The following is a 12,433-nucleotide window of genomic DNA, read 5'->3' on the forward strand; positions in this document are numbered from 1 at the left end:
GTGCATCTGTTTGCAATCTCAAATGTAACTGCAGATTAATGTCTGTCAATTTGTGCCACTTAACACTTAACGTCACACCGAATTCGAAATGTTTTTCTCTTTGCGTCAGTCAGCCGACTGACTGTCTCTCCCTTCCCTCAGGCTCTGCAGGAAAAGGTGGAAAGTCTACAGAGACAGCTGCACTCGGCAGAGAAGAATCTGCTAAGCAAAGAGCTGGAGACTGAAGAGAAGGTGACGAGTTTCTCTTTTTCTCTCCGTATCTCACCATCTCTTTCAAATGCTTATGAGAAATGTACGAAAGAGGCAAGACCGCCTTACGCAAACTGATTCTCTCGCCGACAGTATTGCTGCATCCCTCTCGCTGCCCAGCATTACCTTTTTTAACCCTCTAGCTTTTTCATCAGAATTCTTTTTGGTTCATGCAAGCACACAAGGCCTCATCTCTGCCCCCCTTGTCGTCTTATGTCACCAGTCCCTCCCTCCCAGTTTACCAACCTTACTTGATCCTCCAGGGGGCCACAAAAGGCAAACAAAATAGATTTTCCCCCCCTTCCTTTCCTGCCCTCCCCTCATCACTCTGCCATCTCTCGTTCTCCTGTTCACAACCAGAGATATGCCCCCTCGCACATTTCCCAAATTCCTTGAGATCTGGCTTCAAGAGCCAGCGCCTAGGGCCAGGAATGCCACCGCTGCCTGCGTTCAAAAGGGAAGCCTCTGTGTGCACACATGCCGACAAACACACACCCACAGCTCTCTAGAGCGCCCTGTAATCAGGCTCTGTTTTGACCTTGACACACACAGAGAAGAAAGCACTAATGACTACACTCACACAGGAGGTTGTTCTTTTGTACTGTGGTATGTACACCAAAGGCATTCGCTCTCCTGCGTCCCCCTCTGATCCACCCACTGACCCTTGTACACACTTCACACACTCGTTGCGCACCTCAGTGTCCAGCCTTCGTAAATTTTCAGGAAGAGTCCAGAGGTTTTTAGGAGCCATTGATCACTGCGCCAGTCCCAGAAGCAGGGTCATATGGTTTCCTATGACTTAGGAGGGGCTGAATCAGGAATCTACCTGCTCCCATGTCAGATGAGGGGTTGGGTTGAAATTTCTGAGTGTTTTCAGCATTAATGAGTATCTCTGTATGTCATAAAGTATACTTAAAGTAAGGGTATTATCCTCATTTGTCTTAGGGGTCCTTGGTGCACACCCTCACTGTGTATAGTGTGCATCTTGTCGCTCTAAGGCCGCCCTCTCTTTACACCAACTTTCTTCTGACTGGCTGGGGCTGCTGTGCTTGAGATGACCATATTAAGTACATCCACTGTTGCTGACATCACACAGATGCAGACTTGAAAAAAGCTGTCTGAAACTAAGTGTTTATAAAACAGTCTGAATTTAGTCCATTGTAACAGCTGTATGACAGGAATGAAGGGAACACAAACTAGTTCCACTTAAAGGGTACAGCTGTTGTATTTCCACAGTGTTCTCCTCTTTTGCAAAGGTTCATCACAGTTTTATTAGTCTTGCTAAATTTTTGATTGCGGCGCCACTAAGAAACATGAATTATGATGCTGATTCCAAAAATGCTGCCTTCTGAAGCAAAAACAGCAACACTGCGACTGAAGCAAAGAACGGGTAAACACGACTAAAAATCTGTTTAGCATTTGGTTCCAATTTTAGGTGCTTGACAGTTCTTTTTTCACAGCCACTAACACATTTCGCTAATCCAGCACAGATTGTTTTGCTGTAGCAAAGTTGGCAGGGCAGAGATCAACAGGAAGTGAGCCATCGTAGAAATAAAGTAATGTGTGCCAGAAGAGCTAAGAACCCATTACAGGGTACACATTGCAGGGCAGCTGAGATAGGATCTGGAATGATGGGGTTTGAAGGTTTTTAATAAGGTGCAGCAGCTAATGTTTCAGCACAGAGTATGACTTCATCAGAGGGAGAAGAGGAGGCTTTGGCAGTGTGGATGTTCAGAGTGCCTGCACCCAGCTAATAACTGTCTCTCGTAGCACGAACAGGTTTTACATGTGTCTAGCCAATACCTTATTCCCAAAGAATGTATTATTATACATCCTGGGTTTGTGAGACATGTCTATCCACTGCTCTTTTTATCCTTGAATAATCACTCATGAAAGTTGCAGGTTTCTTTTATCTTATCCACCAAAGTTTTGCTGCTTTTAGCGAAACCTGAGGGTAATTTCTTTTCTCTTTTATGATGTTGTACCTGTTCATACCTCAGCATTGTCCTGCTCCTGAATTGTTGCGCGTCACAACTGCTGATGTGAAGCAGACTTTGGTGTTGTTTCAGCTTGTTGTGACCCCTCTCGTCACAAGGGTGTGTTTCCAGTTCGGTCTCTGCAGACAGTGGCCTGATGTACCTCAATACTTAGAATAACTTTCGAGACCATAGTTTTGTTTTTTGTTGGGTTGTTTTTTTAAGGCGTAGGCAGCCATATGTTCCAAGGCTGAAAAAGAAGAAGAAAGGTCCCCACAAGCAGAGGAGAAAGTGCACCTGGAAGACGGTGACTTGGGAAAACTCCACCCACAACTCGTTGATCAAACAAGACAATGCCAATTTTTGCTGATTTTTTTTCCCGAAAGAACTTCAATTGACACCCTCTACAAACAAAAATCAGAATTTTACAGAAAACAAAGTGCTGTGCTGAAGGAAAGACGTACCGATAATTAACTGAAAACTTGCCGTACACCATTCTTTACCTGACATATTTAACCTTAACAAAGAAAAGCAGGTGCAGGTTTTGCACCTGCACATGCCCAGGAGTCATTTCTCCTGCGCCATCTTTGAAGTCCACTTCCTGGTGCACATGCATTGTTGGTGCATTGTAATGTAAATTCTCCGTGGACTCACAGGCATGCAGACATTGACCCAGACCCTCAAAATGACAAAATTTGCACTACCATGACGAGCAGACCTTAGCAGTCTAATGGATAAATATGACCAAGAATGCAGGTTACGTTTAGTTATGTGGAAGTATAAGTGGTTATGAGGCCATGTTGGCATTTGTAAGTCATGTGAACAGTGTGTCTTTCCTGCCCAGACTTCACATAGATGTTGCTTGCCTTACACTAGCAGGGCCCTCGCAGGCTCCCCCACTCTAAAATGGCAGATCATCAGCTCGCTGTGTGGTTCAATTCTCCTTGAAGACAGCAGCAGAATATTGAAGACTACAGCTCTTTGTATAAATACATAATGATACAGTGGGCATGGTGAACTGTACAAGTTTCAGAGATGTATCCTTGTGCAACACGGGAGCTCGGTGTAATAAAAAATAAATCATGTCTCTAGTTGTTTTCAGTATTGATGCAGACATAAAAATGCAGAGGAGCTGAACTTAAGTTCTGTAGGCTGAGCCGTTTTCCTGTGTGCTGTTTTTGTTGAGGCACATTACATCAGCAGCCACCAATCCATCCCATAGTTCTAACAACCTCACTAAGATCTGTAGCCAGTTCTAATCTCCTTCTGCCTTTCCTTTTTTTTTTCTTCTATTTTTTTCTCCCTCATTTTTGTGAAGCGGTTTCCTTTTTTCCCTCTCGCAGCAAAGCGTTTTTGAATTCAAATCGCTCCTCGGTGAACTCACCGAGTGCCAACTCAGTGGATGTGGAGGTGCAAACTTTGTGAGTGGCGTCATTTTTGATGTACCCCCTTGTTCCTGACAAGGTTTTTGTCAGTCTGGAACAAGGGTGTATATCAAAAATGTCTTTCCAGCAGCTACCCCCACTCCTCCTCCCTCTTCCACCTCCACCCCCAACCTGTCCCACGCAAGCCTGTACACACACACATACACCCCAACTTCATTAGCATACATCAAGCCTCCCAACAATGTGACAAACTTCATTTGAACGTTGAAAGTGTTGAGGGCTTGTTCCTTTCTGCTGGCAGCTGTCAAAAACCATGCCATGTGACGGTACCAAACGCAAGGGAAAGTCAAAACCACAATCTAAAGACTATATATAGATGAAATGTTGTCATTTTAAGATGACTGGGAGGGGAAAACGACTGCCGCTCCTCACAGTCTTCAAAACTAGAGAATCACGCTTCATCAAGAACAAACAAAATCTCATCTCTCAAAGAGCTGCAGAGATGAAACCAGATTTCTCTTTAGAAAGTCAGCGTCCCTTTTCATTGCTCAGGGAAAATAGTGGCACACTTTTTCTCTCTCTCTCCATCTTCCCTGTGTTTCCCTTCCTCTCTTTTCTTTCCTATTCACTTGCATCTGCAGTCCGTCAGTGACCAAAGAACCTCATGGAAGGTTTGATCAGCAGTATTGTTCAAAGGCATCAAACATCTGTCCTAATAAGTGAGGAGCCTTTTTTCTCAGATGCCGTCATGTCTCCTTCCACCTGTCAGAAAAATAAACATGCCTTTGCTGCAAAAAACATGTTGAAAGAAAAGTAAAATGTGTTTGCGTGAAGAAAAAGAGAGATGCGAGCAGAGGGACCTCGGAGAGGGCAGGAAAATGCAAAGTCGAAGAAACGACGTCTCTCAGGAAACAAGTCAGACATCTGCGGAGAGTTAGATGCTTCTGTCTTGAATTTTAACTCCATTGTGAGACATGGTGGAGTCAGAAAGTTGAATTGATATTATACCTATTCTTGTCTGCTTGATTCTGTAACTGTTGTCTGTTAGATGTGTTGTTATGCACAAAAAAAAAGAATCCTGCTTCCACCCACACATGTTGCATAGTAAACTATGGCTAAGCTTTAGATCAAATGTTGCGGTCTGCTACACTGAAAGAGCAGAAATACACCCTCAGGTTAAAGGAGCCCTATATATGCTTTTCCCTATGTACTCCCATGTACTCTTACAGTGGTGGATGCTTAAATTAAACATGGCCAAAGTTTGAAATAATGAGGTATGCACAAGTGAGCCAAAAGCTCAGGCTTCAGGCTGCTCTAAATTGTACACAAGTTTCTACTCTTGGATCCCTGTAATGTTAATATAGACATCAGGCGCACAGCTCCCACAGCAGCCCTGCCTCCCCCACCACCACCACTACCATCACCTGCTATTCAAACGTTCTGTTTACGAGGGGCAGCCAATCAGAAATTTGATTTAAAGCTATGCAATTAACTTGCAATCTTATTGCCTATGAAATGGCTGCTTTGAAGATGGAGACCAGGTCTGCAATTATTCTCAGTCAACTGCTGTCTTCAGAGCAACTTTGGTGCAACAAGACGGCAATAAAATTGAGTCCGTTAGATGGAGTCGCTCTGCTACCAGTTTGCAATCAAATGAGATCAAGTTGGCAATTACTTGTAATCTGTTTGTAATAAGACAAACTTGCCATCTACATAAATTTAGTGTCCATCCAGAATCTCTTGGATCTGAAACATAAATTCAACAATTTCTCCGCAGATAGTGACATAGTTACTGCTGGACTGTGATTTAACTGCAGCACAACATAAGCACTTGGCAAACTTTGATTTTATATAAGATCATAACCAGAATACAACTGGTGGGCAACCAGTTATGGTGAGTCTATGTGACCAGTTAGTTGCCGCAACTACTTGCAGCCAAAAAAAGTCAATGCAATCAGCAGGAAAATGCCACTTTTCCTAATCACATGCAGGCTGCTTTCCTATTTTTACTCTTGTGTGACTGAGCCATAAAACATCTTGTTTCGGAGGATGAACTGAGGGGCTGCACAAAGGGCTCAGTGAAAGATAAACGTATTATTTTGAACTGTGACTCATCCAAAGCTGCTCTAGGACAATCCAAGAATGACAAATACGGAGCTGGAAATTTGTATAACAGGTATAATTCATCTGGATTTGAGGTGTATTTTTGTGTTTGTGTGTTCATGGAATATGTATATGCTGTGCTGTTCCCATCATATTATTTTATGATGGGAGCAGCAGCAGAAAATTAAAGTAATATTTTCTCTCACAACCGCTCTTTCAGTGCCATAACCATGAAGTCATTGGGGCAAATGTAAGCTGTATGACCTTACCGTGTCATGTAATACATGAACTTTTCTAGTTTGATCACCCTTATGACCGTATGTACATCATCCAGCCGCCGTGAATGCGTTATTGCTGCCTTGCCGAATGTATGGGACAGAAAATGGAGACAGCATTGCCGCAAAGGAGCTTGTAATTTAGGCAAAGCGGATTTCTCGTTGCTGCGGTGACTGCACCATACATGAATCAAGAATGCAACACTGAGGAACTTGGCTTTTGAAGAATCTAAGACTTATATTCAGAGTGGTTGGTAAGGGATGTGTTTATTCAACCATTGTTTATTGCTTTGGTCTGAGGTAGTGAAGTGTGTTTTGTCTTGGCTTGCCGTTTTGTTATGACTACAGAAGCTGCTATAGATAGAGACAGACATTTTGAAAATCTGCACTCCTCTTCGCTTGAGCCCATTTTTTTAAAATCCTGGACATTCAAATTAAAGCTTCCAAGTTTTGTTTTTTGGGGTTTTTTTACCCCTTGTTTTTTAAAGGCCTCTCTTTCAAATTATCCTTGACTTCATTCTCACACAGCGCGGGACAAAAAAAAAAAAAAAAAGACATATTTTTGTAAACTGATGGATTCTCAGCCTGACGTTATTGGTCCAACACTTTCAAATGAATAGGGCAGACGGAGCCTGAAAAATTGGCAAAGTTGTGGCAGACTAATCTACAGCACACTGTGCCGAGACAAAGTGAGCTGCTTCATGTTGGGATCATTTATACTGAGGGTTGCTTTGAAGTGCTTCCCAATCCCTTTCATTGTGCCCAGGAAGATTAATTAGCCAAAGCCAGAACAATCAGTTAAATCCACAACAGGAAGATTATTTTAGGGAAACCAATCTTTTTTTTCCCCCTCCCCACCCACCCACCGCCCCCACCACCTCATTCACGCTCTCTTCACTTGAAAGACTGATGAGAGGTGGGGATTGTGGGGATATTCTTAACGCTAGTGGACTTTGGCTCTGTAAAACACATTATGGTCATTTAAAATGCTCAGACTCTCTCCCCTGGTTACACCTTGAAATATGTTGGGGAGGAGGGGGGCAACTGTTGCTTTTCACGGGTCGAATTAATCCCCTGAGCTCTGTTAAACTATTCATCAAGCTCTGAATTAATTGATTCAGCGACTCTTCAAAAAATGCTGTAAATGTTTTTACAATACTGTTAAAGCGTGTATCTGCGTTTGTGTGCGTGCGTGCGTGCGTGTGTGTGTGTGTGTGTGTGTGTGTGTGTGTGTGTGTGTGTGTGTGTGTGTGTGTGTGTGTGTGTGTGTGTGTGTGTGTGTGTGTGTGTGTGTGTGTGTGTGTGTGTGTGTGTGTGTGTGTGTGTGTGTGTGTGTGTGTGTGTGTGTGTGTGTGTGTGTCCATACATGTGTATTTCTGGGTAAAAAGTGGGGGTTGCGCTAACCAAACCCTTTTCAACTTCTATAATCAGACTCTGGTTTAGTGGAGTGTAATTTAGCCCCAGACAGACTTCCTCCAGTCCTCCCCAGTGGAGATAGCTAGCTAGCTATTGAGCCGCTGCTGCTGCGTTTGATGTGTCCTGCCCTCCACCATGGCCCTGTCCTTTTCCAAACCCAGCTGTGTTGAGCCCATAAGTGCTTTGTGTCAGATCTCGCTGTAGTCACTATCATCCAGTAGGGGGTGTTGCGCAGAGCGAGCAATGTCAGTCTGTGGACCCCCTGTGGAGATGTGAAGGAGCTGTGAAGAGCGAGGGAATACTCTGAGCCATGAATAAAGAGGGGATACCCACAGTGTGTGTGTGTGTGTGTGCACGCCTCATCTAAGGGAGTTGTTGGTTTGGCCTGAAAATGCATACATGTGAGTGTGTCTGTGGAAAGAAAGAAATACTTATTCAGCAACAATACCACAATTGTTATCCAGTTGAGACACACCGTTTAAGAACGTCTCTGGGGCATCAGAGTCAACAAGAGAGTGCATGATTACTATATATTACTTAATAAGTATTATTTGATTAATGTGGTACCTTTCTTTCTTGCTGACTGTGCATCTTTCCAACCTCTGTCTTCTCAGGTGACCATGGTGCATAAGGAGTATGAGAAGAAGATCAAAGGTCTGATGCCGGTGGAGCTCAGGCAGGAGCTGGAGGACACAATCAGCTCACTGAAAGCTCAGGTGAGGTTTGATCTGATAGAGGCAAAACCAGAGCAAGAAAGACGTGTTCAGTCTGTTGAACATCTCATTGAGAATCCATTAATTTTCTTCCATTAACAGCATTATAACTGATATACAGTACTGTGCAAAAGTCTTGAGCTGGGAAGTAGGTGGAGCGATTTGTTGAAACATCTGCAAAAAATTAAATGGATATACAGTCTTTAGCTGTTTACCTCAGCTGTAAGTATGTGTCCATGTCTGTTTACTCTGGAGAAGGTTGTAAAACTTGGTGAAATTAGTTTGATAGTGTCCAATGAGTCAGTGAAGCTCACTTCTGTCTGATGACACTCATACTGAGCAATACTGAGGTGAGTAGTTAAGGATAGCTGCTGTTAGCCGGCATTAGTGAAAATCATTGAAGTGGCTCTGACAGTGTGGGAGTCTGATGCTTGGTGAAAAAAACTGTCATATGATGTGGGGATGCGATGAAAAATGGGTACCAGCCTTCATATATAGAGTCTGAAGCTGCAAACACAAATTAAAATTTTCATGACACACACATGTACTTAGCCGGTCTTTAGCCACATACATGAAACATGAGAGCGGCGATGTTCATGTCGGCCACTGTATTCAAGATGGCGGGGCAGCATGGTGGCTCCCATAAGCCAACAGTTGTTGCTTTACATTTTATGGATTGTTTTTAAGTTTACGAGAGTGCATCAGTTTGCTGGAAGATGTAATTACACACTAATCTATGTATGTTTATGACTACAATATTCTTTTTTTTTCTATTCAGTAAACTGAAAACACAACTGACTGTATCTGTAAGTAGTCTTTAGGAATAGTTCTCCAGGCTTATTGAAGGGTATTCAAAGCTCTTTCTTGGATGTTGGCTGCCTTTTTTCCCCTTCTTGGTCAAGATGATCCCCCACTGCTTCATTAATGTCGAGGTTTGGGCTCTGAGGATGGCAATCCATGACTGAGAGTGATGTTTCATTGTGTGTTTTTGGATTGGCATTGTATTTGAGATTATTGTCATCCTGAAAAATGAATTTTCTGCCAATCAGATGCTTTCCAGATGGTACTGCTGGGTGCATTTAGTTTGCTGGGTGTAGATATTTGTTGTTTTTAGCTCATCTGGCCAAAGGACCAATGAGCAGTTTCCCATTTCCACAAGAGTCATACTCCTCCTAGTAGTACTGATTACTGAAACTCGCATACAGTGATCTATCCACTGGGGCTTCACCCAAACTGTGCCAAGGTCACATTTGTCATTTTACAGCAGTAAACTGTGAGTTGTGATGTTGACGGATGGTGTATGTTAACCAGCATTAAAAGAAAATGTATGCAAGCTGAAAACATGCCAGATTTGATTTTATCTGCTGATTTACATCTTTAACCCCCAGGCAGGTCACATGAAACTATACAGTATGGAAGTGATTGTATACAGATACACAACAAACCACACATAAAAAAGACACATACAAACAGTATACCATCCTCAGGTAGAAGTGATCACACATCAGGTTGGACATAAGCCATTGTCTGAGATCTGGAGAGCATTCTCTTTACTTTATTGCAGTGTTTACTTCCCTTTGTTGCTATTGCAGGATTTTGTGTGTTTTCACTTTCTTCTGTTATAAATCAATCAAAACTGATATAAACTGAGTTAAAGCCCTCTGTATGAAACTAGATGTAGACTTATTTGTTTGAGTGAGACCTCTCTTCCGTGCAGTTTCGGCGTAGCACTCGATCATGGCCTCGGCATTCACTTCGGACCCTGCTGATCCTCTCTGCAAATGTTAATCTCTCATTGTCTTCCCCTCAGATCAAACAGTCAGCCTTTGCATAACCGCACTCGTACGTTTCTCCTCCGAGCCGTGTCCTTTGTCTCAGCATTTACATTGTAAATAATTTCGTTGTAATAATAATAATAACAGCGTGCAGTGCAGGTCTCTGTAAAACGCTCTCATCATTAACCCCTGCCTTGTTCAAATAGCGCTTCCAAGATCCCGTTTCATTGGACAGACCGCAGCTCCGCTATCAGATGTGTTTATAAAATGTGATTCATGACCAGAGCGGCTTCTCCTCTCATTGACAGTGTCTTGGGTTTTGCACATTAAAGTGCATTATTTTTATTACATAGTTTGAGAAAGAAAAAAAAAAGAAAAGGTGCAGAGAGTTTCCGTGTCTCTGGAGGCATCCAACCACATTTGGGTATGGTTTTGCATATACTTTCCCAGTGCGAAGTGCCAAATGAAATGCTAGAACTTGAACTGAGGTCTCCCCCACAGAAAGGAATGTACCCTCGGCTCCAGTACGGTAGTCCCAGAACAATGCGGATTCTTTTGGAGCTGTGATTATTCTGCCAGGCTCTAGATGCCGTGTAAATGTAGATGGAGTTTATTTTCACTTCAGCGAAGCACACTTCATAAATAAACCGGCACTTTGTAGCCAAACAAAAGAACGGTGCTGCCTCCTAACCTCGGCTAACCTGGGCCTGTAATCTTCCCAGCGTGCCTTAACCCCGCTGCCCTAATCTCCTGACCCCCGGCCCCTGCTGTCGTGACCCCAGGAGTCAACAACTGAGCTTTTCTTCTAAAAAAGCACAACCGACCTAAATCAATCAAACCCTTCTCCACTTCCAATTCCTGTGTCCTGATGAACCAGTTCTTGCTTCCTTCATACTGAATAAATTTGAACTCTTTACCCCTTGAAAGCCAACTAGGAGTAGCTCTTGATGCTCTTTTCTAACCTGAGTGGTTTTGGTCATGTTTCAGGCCTGATTATGGAACAATATGATTGGGTTTGAAATTAGAAGTTAGTGAAGGTGGTCTCTGCCTATGCAGTTACCCTTGTAAAAACATAGAGAACTCTTCTAATGGTCATCAAACCACATCTTTGTTTTGTTTTCAAAACTCGTCATAATGGTGGAAAGAGTTGCAGATTACTCCGTGCCGTTCTGTGTTTCAGGTTAACTTCCTTCAGATGAGAGCCTCTTTGCTACAGGAAGACCTGGATGCCTGTCGCAGCAGCAGGTGAGCACGTTGATCTTAAGTGGGCCACAGCAGTGAAACTTTATTAGAAATGTGTAAAATCAAAGAAAAAGTTCTGGTAATTCATTCCCAGACTGTCCTGTAATCATAAAATATGAAGTTTTTGTTTAAAAAAAAAAAAGACTTGTCTACAGAAGTTGGTGGAAAACCAGGAATTTGTTGTCATTTCATTGTTTCTCTTTACTTACAATTACTTTGGTGTAATGTGAATGACCATAAATCAACAGAAAATGCTGTAAAATGTATGAAAATACAGTTAAAAGGTCCAAATCCATGCATTGAGTCACATATTTTGAAGCTGTCCAGTGGGCCAGATTGGAGTCTTTGGCGGACCGATTCTAGCCCCATGGCCTTATGTTTGACATCTCCGGTTTTGAACCTACAGAAATGGGTGTGTGTAGTACACATGACGCTTTCAGACAAGGACTCACATCATAATCAGTCTGCTGCCTTGCTTTAAAGCTGCAGATGTGAGCCTTGTCTTTGACTAACAGAGCTTCCAGTCTGAAGGGCTTTAATTTGCTTTCCCTGCATCCATCACACTGTAAGAGCCATTTATGTTTTTGCAACTATATACATGTGCAGCGATGACAGCGCCCTGTCAGACAATGCCGCAGCTCACATCTGTGTGCGCAATGCTCCCAGGACTGTCACTCACGGCAGATCACAGGAAAACGGTTATTTCCCTGCACTCTGCCCTCATTCCTAAAAGTGACTGTGAGTCAGTAAGGAGTGAGTGACTCACAGCCAGTTTGCATTTGTGTTGAAATTACGACGAGTGTCTCTCTGCACAGGTAACAGCACGATAACGTCAGGCTGATCTTCCGCCCGGACATGAAGGACGGTGTCGCCGATCAGGTGTGAGCACTGTTGGCTGTCACGAGTATTTTACACACCTGCCACGTCATCTTTTACTTTGAAAGACGGTTTTATTCTCCATTGTTTTAACATCAGAAATATTTATTCATTGTCAGATTTTAGTTTTGTCTTGTTCAAAATAATAATTCTCATGTTTTCAGCTTTTTGTATTGTTATTTTTAATATCATTATTAACTTGATGTTATTGATGCTTTTTTTTTTAATATATCAACTGGTTTTAATAAAACACTTTGCTTCAGTTTTCTATTGTCCTTCTATTATTTTTTCCTTATTCCGAGCATGTTTTTCATCTTCTTCAAATACCTCATAATTAATCCCTTATTTAGGGGGAGTTGTGCCATTGCCTTTGTTTTTCAATGACCACAAAATGCATGTTAACCAAGATTAGCTGTGTAACTA

At 42.6% G+C, this 12,433-nt stretch overlaps 1 protein-coding gene across 8 annotated transcripts in view; it reads left to right on the forward strand.

Moving 5' to 3' along the window:
• Nucleotides 1-12,273, forward strand: part of cep112 (centrosomal protein 112) — a 116,131-nt gene extending 103,858 nt beyond the window's left edge. For 7 of the 8 annotated variants that reach the window (XM_039611213.1, XM_031730599.2, XM_039611215.1 and 4 more), the window contains 4 exons: nt 142-231; nt 8,019-8,120; nt 11,073-11,137; nt 11,950-12,273. In XM_039611213.1, coding sequence (XP_039467147.1) covers nt 142-231; nt 8,019-8,120; nt 11,073-11,137; nt 11,950-11,953 — 261 coding nt within the window. In that variant the 3' untranslated portion in view covers nt 11,954-12,273. The remainder of the gene's footprint in view (nt 1-141; nt 232-8,018; nt 8,121-11,072; nt 11,138-11,949) is intronic. The other variant, XM_039611214.1, reaches the window with a different exon arrangement.
• The last annotated feature ends 160 nt before the right edge of the window (nt 12,274-12,433 follow it).

The sequence above is a fragment of the Oreochromis aureus genome, linkage group 4 (assembly GCF_013358895.1).
Source record: "Oreochromis aureus strain Israel breed Guangdong linkage group 4, ZZ_aureus, whole genome shotgun sequence".
Taxonomy (NCBI): Eukaryota; Metazoa; Chordata; class Actinopteri; order Cichliformes; family Cichlidae; genus Oreochromis; species Oreochromis aureus.